At 42.4% G+C, this 19,217-nt stretch overlaps 1 protein-coding gene across 12 annotated transcripts in view; it reads left to right on the top strand.

Annotated features, from left to right (window-relative positions):
* The window catches only part of CUX1 (cut like homeobox 1), a 371,745-nt gene that overhangs the window by 161,969 nt on the left and 190,559 nt on the right, over positions 1-19,217 (top strand). For all 12 annotated transcript variants that reach the window (XM_059693543.1, XM_059693542.1, XM_059693541.1 and 9 more), the window contains one exon: positions 8,188-8,235. In XM_059693543.1, the coding sequence (XP_059549526.1) occupies positions 8,188-8,235 (48 nt within the window). The remainder of the gene's footprint in view (positions 1-8,187; positions 8,236-19,217) is intronic.

Raw genomic sequence — 19,217 nt, 5'->3', positions numbered from 1 at the left:
ACTGGAGGACTGAGCTGCAGTCTAATTTGAAATAGACTATTTGTCTGAATGTTAAGAAGGCCTAAGGTCTGGAGTGAATTGCACAGGTGTGTGGTGAAGTAGGAGTCACACTCCCTTGTTCCTTTCAGAAAGCCCCAGGGTAAGAAGGCAGCAGTGCCTCATCTAGTATATGAATCCCCTCGGCAGCAGTTCCCATAAAGGGTCAACTTGCTGATGAGTGACTCATTCAGTTCACAAGTACTCACTGAGTGTCTACTCTGGACTGAGCACCATCAGTGGCCCCTGGGAAGGCCCCTCAGTAGCCTACCAGGAGTCCAGCTTTGGTTCATTGTTAGCGCTAGGATGTAAGCCCCCTGAGGGCAGGGAACGGAGACTAGTTCCTTCACTGCATTTAGTAAATATGCAAAGGATTGTGTAATAAATTATATGTGTTCTATGTCGTTCCTTTGACAAACTCAAAACCTATGGAAGTGTAGAAAGAAATCGCAGCAGTATTTTCAAAGTTCTGAAATAAAAACTAAAGGTTTAGACATAAGTATTTATTCAGAAAGTGACCTAGAAGAGTATTTTGAAATGAGACCTAAAGGCAAGTCAGATGTATTTAGAAAATTAGTCTAAGTAACCTGGGCTGCCTCCTTCCTGCCCTACCCTGAACCCACCAAGAGTCCTGCAGGAAGCCCTTGTGCCCACCAAGCAGGGGTGATGCCAGCCCAAGCTGTGAGAGCCCTCCGCCCACCATCTTCTTGAGGTTCTGGGGGAGGGCTCCCATGCCCACAGGAGGCTGCTAGCCATCCCAGCTGCTTCTGGGATACTAGCAGGTCATCAGTGGACAACTAACAGCCTTGACGTCCTGACACAATTGGGTGCCTTTCTCTGCTCCAAGATCAGAAAACTTTAGAGCTGCCATTTCTCTAACATTTTGGTCTCTTAAAAATTAAGACTCTAGAGAGCTTTTGTGTCTGTGTGTGTCTGTCAGTACTGACAGTTAGAAATTAAAACAGACTTTTTAAAGCATAAGAATGCTCCAGGCACATAATGGTATCATCACGTGTCACATGGCACCTGAAAAATGTCACTGTACGCCTGTGAGAGAATGAGAGTGGAAAAAACAAATAAGCAAAACCAGTTTTGACCTTGTGGACCCCTGGAGGGTCTGAGGGAGCCAGGAGTCCCCAGACCTTACTCTGAGGTCCTCTCCCATACTGCTAAACCACTGTCACATGCTACTAGATCTTTCTTCACTGCAGGGCCTCTGTCCTGAGCACCATCCTCAGTCTTTATCGTCCTAGGTCCAAGCTCCAGCATTACCAGTCTGGTAAACCTGCCACTTTTCATCATCAAGGGAGTCTTTCTAAAGAACACTACCACCTGCTCTTGCCCAGGAACCCAGGGTCCTCCTCTCTGCATCTGAGTGCCCGGAGGCTGGCCCTCCCCGCTCACCGACAGGAACCCCCTGCCCGGGCCTGGCACACACTCCCCTTTGCTCCCACCTCTTCCAGCTGCACAAACCCAGGCCTTCCCATTGCGCTGTTTTATTAGACACAGTGCTAAAGGCACATCCATCAGTTTTAGAGACTTTCTGCCAAGAAACAGAACATGTTTTAAATGGGGCAAAGAAATTTAAATGGGAAGAAATTATAGCATGAGTGAGTTTATCCCTTTCAAGATAATCTTATTTAATAACCAAAAAAACTCACAAAGATGTGCATTTTATCCAGCTACAAAGGCAGCATGGCAGGTTATATATTGCGGTAATTATATGTTTGGGGTTTCATTCCTTCTTTAAACTAGATTTCTATTATTTCAGAAAATCAACCGTTGTAGAAAAAGACTATTCATTTATTTCATTGCTGGGTGGCCCATACACTGTAAAAATAGGTCAAGAACAGTAATCTAAATTGACTGCTGATAAATAATTAAAGCTAATGGAATTTTCTCAAATCTGTGAACTACAAGTCTTTTGAGAAATTGCCAGGACATACTTATTGTCCGCTGTTGTATATAGAAAGATATTTTTTATTTAATGCTTCAGTTTAAAGTTTTTCTTTTCTGTCACAAAGACTGGAAGGTGTATGTGCTCTTATATAAAAGTGGCCAAAAGTGTGGTGCTCCACTGATAGCTACATGTTTCATCCTCAGATGAGATGGGAAGCAGAGGTTTCAGGCCCTGGAACAAAGAGAAACTTCACTTTTCACTCAACTGTATTTTTAAGTTGAGCTCTACACTCTGTGTATCATATAATGTATCTTGTGACTTGTTTTTAAAAACTCCATACCTGGTCTGTGCTCTTGTGTGCACGATAAGGGAGAATTCCAGCTCTCTTAAATGACATCCAGGGAAATAAGAACCAAGAACAATCTTTCTTTTATAGATAATTATGATTATCGCATTGGTGCCACTAGGACCTTATTTCACTTGACAAATAGACTTATTTTTTTAGAAAAGATGGCTTATCAGTAAGAAAACAAATTGTTATATTGCATACAGTCAATAAGACTAGCCCTAGATACTGTGCACTGTGTAAGTTTTTCTCTAATAATAAGGATAACTTAGCCATCATCAGGATATTTTAGAATTCTAAAGACCTTAGAAAAATCACTAGCTAGATGCTTTTGAACAATTTGTCTTCAGTATTTTGGCTTTAAGTTGTAGAAAAGAGATCACTTTCTCATTTCAGTTTGATTAAATATCTTGGTTGAAAAAAATCACTAATTTACTATTACTTTTTAGAAAAGTTGTCATTTTTTAAACTGCACTACTTGTAGCTAATCAAATGTATTTATTATGTTTAAATAAATTTATAAATGATGACTTTTTCTGAAATTAAACTTGTTTGCATTTTTCTTTAAGAAAATACTCTATATAGCCCTAGCCGGTTTGGCTCAGTGGATAGAGTGTCAGCCTGCAGACTGAAGGGTCCTGGTTCAATTCTGGTCAAGGCCATGTACCTTGGTTGAAAGCTTCTCCCCAGCCTGGACCCTGGTCAGGGCACAGTCAGGAGGCAACCAGTCGATGTGTTTGTGACTTGTTTTTAAAAACTCCATACCTGGTCTGTGCTCTTGTGTACACAATAAAGAAGAATCCTAGCTCTCTTAAATGATATCCAGGGAAATAAGAACCAAGTACAGTCTTTCTCTCTGTTTTTCCCTCTCTTCCACTCTCTCTGAAAATCAATAGAAAAATATCCTCGGATGATGATTTTTAAAAGAAAGAAAATACTCTATATAGAAATTTCTTTAAAAAAATTATTCCTTTCAGATTGTCCCTATCAATATAATCTGGAATCTGAGTATTTGTATTTTGTTCGTTTTTTTAAATATCCTCACCTGAGGATATTTTTTCCATTACTTTTGAGAAAGAGAGAGAGAGGGAGGGGGAGAGAGAGAGAAAATTCTATGAGAGACACATCAACTGGTTGCCTCCTGTACACATTCCAACCCACTGAGGACGGGGAGCAAACCTGAACCCAGGTATACGCTCTTGAATGGGAATTGAACCCATGACCCTTCAGTTGCCTGACAATGTTCTAACCATAAAGCCACACCAGCCAGGGTTGTAGTTTGTATTTTTAAAGGTCTTTAGAATTCTTTATTTGGGGCAGCTCAGATAGCTGGGTAGAGGTAGTGGATATTTTCAATGGCTCTTATTAGAACCCCATGCCTTTCTTTTCTAGAACTTTGTTCCAATACGAATGCACAGTGCAAATCTTGAGAATAGAATCTTGGCATTAGAGACACTGACAAGGACTTAGAACAACTAACAGATTCTGTGTCTAGAGTGAGAGCGGGACTTGGAGTAGCCCAAGGAGCAAGGAGCCCGGGCAGGAGGGCTTTGCCTAGGATGTCACTGGAATGGGTGGAGTGGTGTTTGGTCCAGAGAGAAGACGGGTGGAGAGGAAGGTGCATGGAGAGATGAGCAGGGTTCTCAGATACTTAAGAAGGGCTGAAGGGAGAGCTGAACTCCACCCGCCAGGCATCGTCAGAGAGCAGGCCTGGGCCCAGAAGAGTGGAGGTTCAGCCATTCTCCGCTCCCGTGGGCAGATCCAGGTCACTGCTTTGTCAATCTCCCACTCAAGAAAAAAGAGTGAGAGTGGGATCACTTCCAATCTGCTCCCACTTTTTTTCTCTTTCCCACTTTTTAAAAGTAAAATATTCACCAATGAAGAATAACATCACTTGAGCCTGTGTCAGGATAGCTTTCCTCCAAATATCCGCATTTGCTGGTAGCACTGGTAGCACAGTGTTTGAAAACTCCCGATCCGAGATGAGCTGCCTTCTGTCAGGCCTTGGGAAGGCAAGCCATGTGACCAGGACACCACAGTGAGGTCTCCTACCTTGTGCAGGCGATCGGACCAGATGACCCTAGATTTCCAGGTTAACTTGATGAAGATGACAGTTAACTAGTTGGTAGGTTGTAATTTAAGAGAGAGAGTCCCTCACCCCAGTCTCATAATTCTTTCTTTGCCTGTTCTGCGTGACCCGTCAGCTGAAGGCTTTGTGTATCTCAGTGAAATATAGTGTCTTAAAAACATTTTCTATTTCAGACACACACAAGATAGGGTGAGTACAATGAACCCCTGTCCCATTATCCATCTGTAACAAAATCAACCCATCGACACACATATTTTGTCCTTCTTTTTACCTATTACCCCTCCACATTATGTTATTTTGAAGCAAAAATCATATTTAATCCATAAATATTTTAGTACATATCTCTAAAAGACAAGGACCCTTTTTAAAATCAGCTATCACTGCAGCTTAAAGATAAAAACAACCTTGGCCCTATTCTTTTAACTTTAATTAATTTTGTGGTGTGCCATTATCAATTATAATACATAGTTTTACACATATTACCATCTTCAGTATGAATCTTAAAATCGATATCACAGCTTAATAAGTGGCATTTGTTTTCGAATGTAGCATAAGATAATGGCACATCTCACATTTGACAATATCAAATTTAATGAAAATGTTGTATTACAAAATGGCTTTCTTTGAATATATATAACCTAAAACATTTTCAAGTTACAATTTTCTTGCTTTGAGACCTGAGTAATGAGGGGACAACCAGGGGTTAGTAAGTTCATTTGGAGATCATTTTTTTAACACTGAGTGGGTGTGTAACACAGAACCTCCTCGTCTGTAAATATTTCCTAGGGTTTTCAGTGCAGGCCAGCCTTTTGTCATTTCCTGGCCCCTATCAAGGGTTAAACCCCATCCGCACCCTATCACCACCCAGACACAATGAAGGAAATGTGAACTAAGACAAGGGGAGAGCTGAGAGTACCTGGGCTGAGGCAGTTCTAAAATAGAAGCTGAAGGGGTGAAGCCCTGAGCTTCCTGTGACCACACTAGAGGTAGGGGTGTTGGCAGCCCTGTGAGAGTCACTGAGGGGAGCCTTTGAGAGGGGACCTAGTCCAGCCCCTGCACTGCCCCAACCCTGCCCCTTGAAAAGGTCATGTTGTCCCCAAAGACAGAGGGGCGAGGCACCACCAAGAGCTGCAGCCAGACAGCTGTACGTTCTTAACTGTAGGCGTCATCCCATAGAAGTGCATGTGAGCTACTGTGAAGCAAAAGTAAAACATCCTGAAAAATCAGGATTACAAAATATTTCAAAAATAGAGATCATTTTATAACTTCAAAGATGCATTTGTAATTCATAGCCTCCTTTTGTTTTTGTTTTTTTAATATTTTTTAAAATTTTATTTCAGAGGAAGGGAGAGGGAGAGAGAGATAGAAACATCAATGATGAGAGAGAATCATTGATCGGCTGCCTCCTGCACACCCCTTACTGGGGATCGAGCCCGCAACCTGGACATGTTCCCTTGACCGGAATCAAACCCGGGACCCTTCAGTCTGCAGGCTGATGCTCTTATTCCCTGAGCCAAACAGCTAGGGCCATAGCCTCCTTTTGTTTATGGGTAATGCCAAGGTTTTTTCCCCCAGCATCTGCTTGTCTTTCCAAACCTAAACAGCCATGTCCTGGGTGCCACTCTTTCCTAGACACTACCACACCTCAGTGGCCACCAGCTCTGAATCCATGGTACGAGATTCTGTGATGCCTGGCCCTGGCATTGTGTGCGAGTGTGGAGTGGGAGAGGTGTCATGGGGTGTTGTGAGTACCGCACCCCAAAGTGGGAACCAAGCCTTCCAGAGACCACCCAAGTGCCCCAATGGGCTGAAAGCCAAAGATTCGTACCCTGTAAGTCCAGGGACATATATTTTGGGACGTTTCCTGCTTGTGCCTCACAGGTGCAGCTGAGCATTGCATGGTGATTTTGTATTCTTCTGTTTTGCCCCTCCCCCCATTATTTGTTTATTGATTGATTTTAGAGAGGGAGAAGGGGGGAGAGAGAGAAACAGACAGACATCAGTTTGTTGTTCCACTTATTTATGCATTCATAGGTTGCTTCTTGTTTGTGTCCTGACTGGAGATCAAACCCACAACCTTGGTGTATTGGGAGGATGATCTAACCCAGTGGTTGGCAAACTCATTAGTCAACAGAGCCAAATATCAACAGTACAACGATTGAAAATTTTTTTGAGAGCCAAATTTTTTAAACTTAAACTATATAGGTAGGTACATTGTTATTAACTTAATTAGGTTACTCCTAAGGCTTACGAAGAGACCACACTCAAGGAGCCAAAGAGCCGCAGTTTGCTGACCACGGATCTAACCAACTGAGGTACCTGGCCAAGGCAAACTGTTTTGCTTTTAAATCAGAATGGTTTTCTCCTACAACCATCGTTACATAGAAAATTCCTCACTAGTATTTTTCTCTTCAGTTTTTTGATCTGTAAAGTGAGTTGTGAATCAGTGGTTTGGAGAATAATGAAAATTCATTTCACATAGAAACATCTCTGTAAACATTGCTTATTATTTGCATTACATTCAAGGGGGGGAGGGACGTTGAAATGCACTATTGTGGCTTTACCAATAGACCTTGATATTAATAACCTCAAAGACATTGCTTCTACGCGTTAAGGTATTTGTTGCTTTTTGCTCAATAAATGGCACAGTATGAAGCAAATTGAAAATAGTGTTGGAAAACCTGTCACTGAATTAAGTGTGTAACCAAGTTATTAGGTTTTGTAATTTTGCGTTATATCCCTAATTGTAGTTTGCGCCAATATGGTTTTGATTGGCCTGGACCCTGCTTTCTTCAGTTTGAGGTTGCACATGGTGGCCGGGGTGGCAGCGCCCGCAGACGTGGTGCTGCCCAGACAGCAAAGGCCACTCCGTTCTAAAGGGCAGTGAATTGTGCATGTCCTCTCTGACTGGCAGTGGAGTGGCCCAGGGGTCAGAAGTGTCCTAGGTTCTAGCTCTTTAGTTTAGTACTAAACCATGTAATATTTGCAGATAGAAGAATCGGATAAGGAATTTCCCAAACTGCCAAAAGTAAATTTGGGATGGGTAATTTTTTAGTTGGTGATTTGAAATACATACATAGCAGTGTGTGTGTGTGTGTGTGTGTGTGTGTGTGTGTGTGTGTGTGTGTGTGAATATTTCTCTTCAACTGTCTTTACATATGTGTGTGTGCATACAGACACACATCTTGTTTTAAAGAGTTAGTTTAGCAGGTCTGTCATGAGACATGAAAATGCCCAAAGAAATGACTTGTAAAATATATAGTGGATTGGTTATAGCAGGAACAGCAGAGGAGAGTTTACGATCATTATGAGAGGTGTGGTTCTTCTGCATTCCTAGATGCTATAATCAAAAGTACTTTTGTCATCTCCTATACTTCTCCAAGCTGCTGTTCTCGGGTGGCTGGTCCTTTGGCAGTTGGCAGGGATGAGCTTAGTAAGGTAAGAGGCACTGTTTTGTGGGCTAAACTCCAGAGCACCTGGGTCTTATACCTGCACCCAGGCATCCCCCACTCATACTGTCCCTTCTCTTCCATTCTCCAAAGTGGTTTCAAATGCCTTGGCCCCACTGCACATTTGAAATGAGGTGTGTTTAACCAGGATTTAGTAGAAACAAACTTAATGGTATTCTTAAGTTCATGGGCACCAGTTGGCATTATGTTGTATGAATCAAGGCACGAAGCAGGAGAGAGACAAGGATTGCTTAATATAATGATGACCATCACTGAATTCAAAGCTGTTTTTAGGGGGCCTTAACGAATGTTTCCCTTCTCTTTCCTTTTCAAATGGCTGTTTCCTGACCCATCCCTCTTGCTCCAGGATTTACGCAAGCAGGTAGCGCCACTGCTGAAGAGCTTCCAAGGGGAGGTAAGCGTTTATATTTATTTTACATCCTGAGCCACCCTTCATAGTTTATTGCACTTTCTTTTTATTTTCATTAAGTAAAAGCCATTAACAGAAAGTGCTTACCCAGCCAGAGCTCTCCCAGCTGCACCGACCCAATGTCGTGCTGGGTTTATGCTTCCCAATGTGATGTTTCCACTGGGTGGACTGAGCTTGTTTGGACCACAGCCCGTGAGAGCTGAAGTTCCTCAAGCTCACTGGGTCCCTAGTTGTCAGGGGCCGCAGCCATGAGGCCTCCTGTATGGAATGGATGGAGGAGGGCATCCTGGTACTCTCACCTGCAGGCGTCAGGGGAAGAAGAATTTCATTTGATTGATGCTTGAAAAAAGACCAACAGGCAGAAGTCATGAGGAACAAGTTTGAGCTCAGTATAAGGAAAAGTTTTCTAATCTTTGCTTCCAGAGAAGGACTGGGCAAGATGGTGGGCGGGCTGCCAGTCATCAGGGCACATCTATGGTGTGCCCTGGCCACCATAGAGCAATATCCACAGAGAGGACAAGTGGTGGAGTTGGCCAACACTCTAGCTCCTACTCTACTCTTTGTGTAGAGACTTGGTGGATTTTAGAAAGCCAGACATTTTGTTATTGGTGTGGAGTTATTCACTCGGCCCTTAGCTGGGCTGATGGAAGTAGTAATACTACTGGGGAAAGGCAGAGAGACTTCCGTAAAGTCCTCTGAAGAACCCGTAGTGGAGGATGTTAGGAATTCACAGAGAACAGGGAGAAGGAGCAGGATTCAGGGAGGTGCGGTGGCAAGTTCAGGAGTGACGTGAGGCTGTGGGGTGCCTCCTGGGACACAGCGCTAAGGAGGCCGGAATCCTTGGCAAGTTCCTCAGCATGCGGGTAACAGCAGAGGCCGAGGGAACGAATGAGGTGAGGAAGGTGGCAGTGGGGTACGAGAGAGGAAGTGCCAGGACAGTGAGGGACTCGTGTAGGAAGACAAAGCAGCAGTGACTGCTGGTCAGCACTGAAGATTGTAGACCAGTGCGTGGTGCCATTCTCTGTGCGTAACTCCTGGCTGCTGGAAGCCCCTGAGCCTTGCTCTGCGAGGCGCGGGGAATGTCACCACCCAGGTCTGGGAAGGGCATGAAGTGCCTTTCTCTCAGAAGTACATCTCCGAGCCCTCATTCTGTGAGTAAAACTGTCACCTTACACCGACCCACATTTGATCTCATCTCTTTCTTTTACCTGTTCAGCAGCTTTCGTGAGGTGAGGCCCACTGGCTTAGTGTTTCTCTACCTGAAATAGCTCCGTGTGCTGTTTTCATTGGCTTGTTTTTCTTTCTTTTTGAAAAAGTTCAAGTCTCCGTAAAAGTAGAAATATTAGTATAATGAATACATGTACACCCTTTACCCAGACTCACCACTTGTTAACATTTTGCCACATTTGCTCCCCACTCTGTTGTTCAATATTAGAAAGTAAGTTGCAGATAGCACAGCACTGTACCCTTAAACATACATGTGAATCTCCTAAAAGTAAGAATATTCCCTGACATTTCCACAATAACCCCGAGTATCCCACCTGGGGAAATTAACACTAATTCCATAATATTCAATATTCAGTCCAAAAATAAAATTTTCCCAGTTATCCCCGAATTGTGTCTTAAAACTCCCTGCTCCCACCCAGGTTTCAATCAGGTTCATGTATTGCATTTGGTATATATATGCAATATGGAAGGGTAAATCCAAGCAACTTCCTATATATATATATTTTTTTTATTCCATAACTATCCCCCCTATACCCACCTCCACCCAACCCCCCATAATCACCACACTGTTGTCCGTGTCCATGAGTTCTTTTTTTCTCTCTCTCTCTCTCTAATATAGAATGCTCTCTCCACCACCTCTTACCTTTGTTATTATTTTTCATTCTAGATAGGGTAATGGGTTTGGTTCTAGATAGTAAATTTGAAATGCCTGAGAAACATCAAGGCTTCCTATTTGGCTATATTTTAAAGGCTATTTATAAAGTAAAGATTTTTATAGTACCATTAATACTTAGGAAGCCTTTGCTAATTAATATATATTTATATATATATATAATCTGTGTTACTAGCACGCTGATCATAGTGGAAGGGACTAAATCCTGCTTGTTTCTGAAGAATGGACTTTTATGCAGAGGGCAAATGGGGACCAAACATGCAGGGTTGGTTTTCTGCTGAGCGAGGCCAGAAGGCAGCTTGTCTTGGTGCTTCGCTGGAGCAGGACCCATTCAGCTTGCTTTTCTAAAATGCTGCCTTCTCTGATCAGAGGTTTGTTCTTGTGCCCTTCATTAGTGTTTGCTGAGTGCAGTTTTATTTACTGGATGTGTTATTTGAGTCACCCCAAGGTGCTTGAGTTTCCCTTGGAAAAATGTATGGTATTAGAAAAAAACATGTTCTTTGCCTCAGAATTCATATAGATTACTTCCCTATTTGAGATCCCCAAAAGAAAAAAAACAAAATAAAGCTTTCAGACAGCAATAAATTCATACAAGACTTCAGTGTTCTTGCAAGAAACACATTTGTAGTGTGTCATAGAGTCAGGGAAAACATGAACCTCACTGGGCACCACTTTTAGGCCCCTCCGTGTTTTCTTGTTCTCAGGGTAAATCCAGGCACCATCCTTCTGGTGGTTTATGAGACACACATGATGGTAACTGCTTGCCTTTCTAGACTTTTCTTACTATAAAAGTCCATCACACAGCCAATCTGAATTTCTAACAGGCCCTCATGTGTTGTGGCCTCACCAGCCTCTTCCTGAGACTCCTTCCTCCTTTCACTTCTCCTGCCTCACTTCTGCTTGATGTCCCTTCCTCAAGAAAAGCCTTTTCTGAGCCTCAGTGATAGGCCAGGACCCCTGAACCGAGTGCTCCTATTGCACGCCACACTATCTGTGATGCATTTGTCATCATTCCTGAGAGCTGCCTGTGACTTTGTCTCTGTTCCCCATGAGTCTGTAAATGTGTGACGGCAACCTCTGTGCCCTGTTTTGGCCATTTGTATTCCCAGCACCTGGCATAGCAACGGGAACTAAAGTATTTGGGCTCTCAGAAAGTTACTGAATAAATGCTGGAACATGAAGTTCCTCAAGAGGCAGTTTTTAAAACATTTGCCTTTATCTTTTCTTCAGGTTATGTGCTGCTAATAAGGTGAAAGGGACCCCAGAATATATGCTTGGAAAATCCATTAGAAAAAACTAGTAAATAACTGTATTTGTTGTCCTTGATTAAAAAGCTTGGAATACTAGAGTCATAACAATTACTTAGAATTATTAGAGCAAAGTCATCAAATTTAACTTACATTGAAATTAGATTTATTTATTTCTCTAAGTTTGTGTTTAACAAGCACCGCCAACTGATTAATGGGGATAGGAGTAACCTAAATGGTCAATTCAATTTACGGTATATTTTAGTTCAGTCATTTAGACAATCCCTTCAATGAAATGACACTCACCCTCTCTAGAAAAATGCTAAGTCTTTCAAATTGTCTCCCTCTCTCCTGGCTTCTCTCCCTGAGAAGGGTCATGGTAAGGAGGGTTGAGGGGGTCAGGAGTTGGCTTAGACCCCACTCCTCTTGGTAGGGCAGCAGATTGCTTAAACCAAGTGTTCTCAGGGAGGAAAATCTCCTCTTAAATAACTTAGGCATTTATATTAGAGAGGAAATAAAAGACTGAAAAATTGATTAGCTTTGCACCCAGCTTAAATAATCATAAAAGTACAACGGAAGAAGTTTAAAGAAAATAGGAAGAAAGAACTAGTCAAAAAAATTAATAATAAAAATATATAAGAATGAAAATGAATGAGAAAGAAAACAAAGAATAACCCCAAAGTTGGTTTTTTAAAAAAACTACTACAATAGACAAACTACCTTCCTAATGAAGAAAAAGAAGTGAAGGAATGATAATGGAGATAACTGCAGCTACAGCAGAGATTAAAATGATAACGGGAATATTGTAGTAAATTTTATGCCAATAAAATTTAAACCTGAGACAAAGTGGACAAATTTTTAGAATACTGTAACATCAAAGCTGATTAAAGATGAAGTAGAAAACCTGAATAGCCTTACAGCTATTACAGAAATATTTCCACAAGGTCAGGAAATTTTTATGAGAGAATTCTATCAATCATTCATAAAATAGATAGTTCTAATCTTTTTCAAACTCCTTCAGAAAATCGAAAAAGAGAGAGCGACTACTGTAACCTTGATGTCAAAACTAGACAAGAACAATGTAAGAAAGGAATATTGAAGCAGTTTTATTTATTTGTTTATTTATTTAACAACACAAGTTTATTATTTTATAAGTTTGAAGATCAGAGTTCCAAAGTGGATCATCTGTGCTGAGATCCTTCTAAAGACTGTTGGCATGGAATTTATTTCCTTGCTTTCTCCAGCTTCCCAAGGTGGCTCACTTTCCTTGGCTCATGGTCCAGCATCACTCTGACTTCTGCTTTTGCTTTTTGTTTTGTTTTGTTTTAAATAATTGTTTATTGTTGAAAGTATTACATATGTCCCCTTTTTCACCCATTGACCCTATACAGCCTGCCCCTGCCCTCTGCCCCAGGCCTTCAGCACCCTATTGTCTGTGTCCTTGGGTTATGCATAAATGCATTCAAGGTCTTTGATTGATTACCTCCCGTCCACCCATCCTCCCCCGCCTACCCTCTGAGATTGCACACTCTGTTCCATGTCTCTGGATCCATTTTGTTCGTCAGTTTATTTTGTTTCTTAGATTCCACACATGAGTGTGATCATGTGATAGTTGTCTTTCTCTGACTGACTTATTACACTTAGCATGATACTCTCCAGGTCCCTCCATGCTGTCTCAAAGGGTAAGAGATTCTCCTTTGTTACTGCTGCATAGTATTCCATGGTATAAATATGCCACAGTTTTTTAATCCACTCATCTACTGATGGGCACTTGGGCTGTTTCCAGATCTTAGCTATTGTAAATTGTGCGAAGCAGTCTAATTTATGAATAGATACATAGAAGTACTTTAAAAGTACTGGTAAATCCATCAAGCTTTCTGTATCCCAAGAATGCTATTTGGTTTAATAATAGAAAAATATATTCATGCAAATTAATATCATTAGCACGTTAAAGAGGAGAATATTATCTCAATAGTAATTGGGAAAGAATTTGATGAAATTCAACATTCATTCATGATAGAAACTACCAGCAAACTAGGAATAGAGGAGAACTTCTTTAACCTGGGTAAAGGTTATCAAAACCTGCCTCAATCATCATACTCAATGATGTTGATAACATTCCCTTTAAAATCAGAATATAGTGATGGAAAGTGATTTGACTTTCGATGGTAGGCACACAGGTCTTGTCACAGAAATACACACCTTGAAACCATTACCATTGTCACCCCAATAAATTTAATTTCAAAAGTTATAAACACACACACACACACACACACACACACACGAAAATCAGGAAGGAGACACATAAATACTACATTTATTTAACATTGTACTAGAAGTCTTAGTTAGCATTGAAGATAAGAAAAAGAAACAGAGTACACATATTGTAACAAGAAATAGAACTCATTTTTCAAGTGAGCCTTAATTATTTAACAAGGTTGCTAGATATAAAATCAATATACATAACTAAATACATACTTCTACAACAAAAGCAAACTGAGGAAGGATACCACTGGAAATACCAACAAAAAAATAAAGAAACCTTGATATAAATATAGCAATGCATAGAAACTCTTTCTGGAAAAAAGAATATCATTTATATTAAAGGATATTAAAGATTTAAATGGAGAGAGGTAAGGTATTCAATAATAGAAATTCCCACTATTATTAAAGTCTAGTAGCTCGATGCACAAAGATTCGTGCAAGAATGGATCTTCCTTCCCCTGGCTGCTGGCACTGCCTTTGCTCCAGCCGGAGCCGCCTTTCCGCCTTCCCACGCTGCCCAGAGGCCCAGAGCGGCTGGGGCTGTGTGGAATGCCTGCATCGTTGCCATGGCACCTGTGCATGCAAATTAACCTGCCATCTTTGTTGGTTAATTTGCATACTCATTCCTGATTGGCTGTTGGGTGCCAAGAAGGTACAGTCAATTCGCATCGTTCTCTTTTATCAGTTTTCCCAAAATTGATATGTAGTGAGTCATTGTAGTTATAATAAAAATTCCAACAGGATTTTTCATGACACTTGAAAAGCTGATTCCAGAATTTATATGAGACCGATGATTGTGAAGATAATATTAAATCAGAACAAGATACAGGATTTGACCTTCCAGATTATCAAAGCCATAGTAATTGGCATAGGGATAGATAAATACACCCATGGAACATAATAAAAATCAGAACTGAGCTGTGCATACATAGGAGCCAGATACATTGCAAAGATAGCATTACAGATCACTGAGGAAAGGGTGAGCTTGTCAGTAAATGGTCCTTTGACAACTGGTGATCCTTATGGAATTAAATGAAGTTAGACCCCTACCTCAAACCTTATGCAAATACAGATTATAGATAAAGACTTAAGGCAAAACTTTAAACCTTTCTGAAGAAAATACAGAATATTATAACTTTGAGTAAGATTGGATTTCTTAAATAGGATACCATAAAGTAAGAAATTGTTACATTCAACTACATTAAAATTTAAAGGTAAAAGCTTCCCTCACCCCCTCATGGAAAGACATCCCAGAGAAAATGAAGAACTAATTCCAAGGCACTGCTAGCTCAGTTTTACCTCTGTGTGAACTAGTAAAAGACTCTACCTTTCTCAAGACATTTTGCATCATCTGTTGAAAACCTGTCATAATAAAGATTCCAACGTATCTGAATCTTTTTCATAATAAAGATTCAAATACCTCTGATGTGAATGGTGCACCCTAAGGCCATACTATGAGCCGATCATATGTTGGGTAACCTTGGCCACAAGTCACAAACCTGAAGGAGACAGTTGCCACTCACATGGTTGACAAAGGGTTCGTTTTCAGAAAATATGAAAATATTTTACCTATTAGTAAGAGAAAGACAAACATCTCAGTAGGAAAATGCGCAAAAGCCATGTATGGCATTCTCAGAAGAGAAACTCAGAATGGTCAATAAATACATGTAAAGATGCTCAACCTCATAACCAAGGAAACACAAATCAAATAATTTAAGTGCAACTTACTCATGTCTACCAGGCTAGCCAAAATTCAGAAATCAAGGGAGGAGTGTGAATTCCAATCTGGCATCAGATACTAACGCTAAAGAAGAATATATACCTTGACAGAGCAGTTTCAGTCCTAAGTATATACCCTGAATAAACTTAAATATGGGCCTCAGGAAACAAGTTCAGGAATGTTTGAAAGTGATAAGTGGAAACAACCCATTTTCATCAGCAGTAGAAAGAATAAGTAAAGAGTAGTGTAATCATACAGTGCAATACAACATAGCAGGAGGGAGAGAATGAAATTCAAACCTGCAATACTGAGCAGATACTGTTTAGGGGATAGAGAATTTTAATTATGTAATAGAAGCATAAAGAAAAGGTTAAACAGGAAATTCAGAAGAGAGTTTATCACCGATAGGATAGGCACAAAGGAGGTTTCTAATGTGGAATGTTCCTAGTCACAGTTGTTTCTTTTGTTATTTTATAAGTATGAGCTATTTTCAAAAAGAAAAAATCATGCTCACAAGGCAATAGCTACATAATTCTATTTTTGTATGTCAGAAGTTGAATATTATCTTCCCCCTTCTCTTTGCATTTTATCTGTGGTAGATTTTAATCTCCAGGCAAATGAGGCCAGTGAGGTCATGCACTTGAACAGGTGAGGGGGTAGTAGCACACTTGTACTAAAGCTCAAAATGGATTTGGGGGGACACTTGGCAAGTGTGAGTGCTGTGCTACGTGTTTTTCAAGCACACGCCCACCCAGCCTTCAGAATACTGTAAAGTAGCTGCTGCTTCTACCTTCCAGTCACCAGACCTCCAAAGCAGTACCTGTCTTCTCTATTGGCTTCTACTGTGGGAGGAAGTGCCCCTTCCTCAAACTCCAGTCCCTTCCAATTGGGTCCTGGAGCCTACCTTCTGCGCTCTCAGGAACCATAGCCCTGCAGCTGCCCCTCTTGGTGTCTTCAGTCTCGGTAGCTACTGGATTCTTCTCATCAACATTTCTACAAGTGCTAGTATGTTCCATCTGGAGACAGAGAGGAACGCCAACCGTCCTTTTTCCCCCAGCCTACTTGGCCAAGCTTCTCTAAAGAGCCATCCCCATCCTGCGTGTGAACGTCAACCCACCCCAACATGGTGTCTTCCCCATTCTCCCTTGACCTTTTCAGTCCCCTCTCTCTCACTTCAGAGACATTCAGCACACCTGTCCACCCCTCTCTCCTGATTGGTTCTCTTCCTTAGACAGCCCATGACATTTTGCCCTCTGGGCTCTCCCTTCTGCGTTCTCCCTGGCTATTGATTTTTAGTTTCATTGGGCAGTTCCTTCTTTTCCTTCAAACCTCTGAATCACAGAATTCTTTGCTCTACAATCTCTTCGTATCTATATGCTGAAAACTCAGATTTCTCTCTCTAACTTGGTCTTCTGTGATGAGTTCCAGGCTCATCTAAGACTACCTGTTTATCACCTTTTAGGTATTCCACAGGAAATAGTTCATAACCCACAACCACCTCCCCTTCTCCAACTTCCACACTTACTGAAATGTCCTTCTCTTCCACCTTTCCCTTCTTAGAAATAACTCCCCAGTCCACCTAGTTTCCTCAGCTGGAAATCTGGTTCACCTTCCTCTCTCCAAACCCCTGCATCTCCTCCATCCTTCCTCCAAGTGTACGCAAATCTGCCCGATTCTTTCCATCCTCCCATCCACGCTTGTCCAAAGCCACCATGTGTCACCGAGGCCTTTGCATTGGTTCCCTAACTGGTCTCTGTTCCAGCTCTTATGAGCCCACCCCTACCTTCCCTCCATGCATCAGCCGGGATCAGGTCAGTTCCTTGCTCACAGCCTCTCAGTGCCCTGACCCCAGTGCCCTGACCCCAGTGCCCTGTTCCCCCACGCCCCCTGCATGGCCCTCCTACTCAACCTCTAGGTTCACCTTAGATGTCATGCCCTCAAAGAGATCTCTGACCTCCAGTCTAAACCAGTGGTTGGCAAACTGCGGCTCGTGAGCCACATGTGGCTCTTTGGCCCCGTGAGTGTGGCTCTTCCACAAAATACTGACTTCTGCGCATGGGCCACAGTTTCAATCGCACGTGCAAGCCGCAGTTTGCCGACCACTGGTCTAAACCAAGGCCCTCTTACTGTTTCTCTCGTAGCACCTTGTCCTTTTGTTCAGAGTACTTTCCTCATTGGGTTTGTGAGTTTGTTATGTCTACCCTCTCTACAGATTCTCTATGTCTATATTGGCCTCTGTATACCCAGAACCTGGCTGGCCCTCGTGAACATGCAGTAGGTGTCCATTGGAGGGGTGGGGGAAGCAGCAGCCCATTTTACAGATGAAGAAACTAAGCCTAGAGAGGGGAAGTCGACAAGTGACAGTGGCAGGCCTGGGCTGTCTGACACCACGGGCATGTTTATTAATATAGGTGCACTCAATAGTGCTTGGGGAGCAGGGAGAACCCCTTCCACCTCTCCATCGTCTCAGTTAACCTCCCCAGCCTTGGATAGGACATTGATGTTCACTTTCTGTAAAGTGCTGGGCAAACACAGCTTCAGGCTCCCCTCCCCTTCTAACCAGCCCCTCCTGTATCAGATCTGGCTTCCCACACCTTGTCCCACATAAATATCCCTAACTGTGTACACCTTTTGCCACAGCCTTCACCTCTTGGAGAAGTGGGGCCCAGTTAACTGCAAACTGTGACTTTATCCCATTCTCACCTGCCGATGTGGCCCACATGAGGAGCCAAGTGATTTTTTGCAGTTTCCCTTTGTACTGAAGGTCCAGTGAAGGTGTAACATGCCAACAATATTCAGAGCCGCAGTCAGGCCGTTTGAGGCCCCACATTGCCTCTGATGCTGGGTTTCACTCTGATCTTCGTTCATTTTTTCATTCAGTGAAGCCCTGAGAGCCAACTGTGTGTAGCTCTGGACCAAATAGGAACTGAGGATGTAGCCATGGATACGGTGGACAAGGCCCCTGCTGTCTTGAAGCCTGTGTCCTAGTGAAGAGAAAGAGATAATAAACATAAGGAATAATGTCAGATGGTGACAAGTGCTGTGAGGAAAATAGATGGGAGAGAGGAGAAGAGTGTGAGGAGCAGGGCAGCGTCTGCAGAGATAGCTGTCCTGGGAGGCCTTTCCCAGGAGGTGACATTTGAGGTAAGACCTGAGTGATGAGACAAACCAGCCAAGCACAGAGCTGGGGATATTGTCAGGCAGAGCAGAGCAAGTGCCAAGGTTCTGAGGAGGGACAGAGCTCAGAATGACCAGAAGCCAGAAAGAAGGCCAGGGCTGGGGCTGAGGGAGTGAGGCAGGAAGGAGTGGGCGGGCGGGGTCTGGTAGGCCATGGTGTTAAGTTGCTTTGAAAGGCTCTAGTCCAAAGGAGAGGTCTGAGTGCAGTGGAAAGCAAAGGCCCCATGCACACTTGACGGATTTTAATCAAATAATAGATGAAATGTATTGAGCTGGGTAAATATTCCATGAATTAGTTGAAAGTGACAGAGTTTCAGGGATGTCCTGTGGCCTGTATCTGTTGCGCTGTAACATATTTAAGCGTTCAGATCTAAAGGCCATGTCTAAATAAAGCCAGGGTGTCCGAGTGCTTTACTTCAAAGAACATTTCACAGGGCGTTAGAAGACCTGGGAGCCTGCCCAGGCGCTGCCACTCACTCTTCTGTGACCTCGGGCCTCTTTCTGCCTGACTTTGCGCATCGGTACAATGAGTGGATAGCGAGATAATCGGCAGGGAGCCCCATAGCTCTGAAGTCCAGTATGAGCCAGTGGACTAATACTTGGGTTGACTGTCATCAGTAGACAGAAGGGGACATTTCCCGCAATTAGGGCTGTTCAA

The sequence above is a fragment of the Myotis daubentonii genome, chromosome 4, assembly GCF_963259705.1.
Source record: "Myotis daubentonii chromosome 4, mMyoDau2.1, whole genome shotgun sequence".
In the NCBI taxonomy this organism is placed as follows: Eukaryota; Metazoa; Chordata; class Mammalia; order Chiroptera; family Vespertilionidae; genus Myotis; species Myotis daubentonii.
The sequence above is the reverse complement of the archived record's forward strand: the minus strand, read 5'-3'. Positions and strand labels throughout refer to the sequence as shown.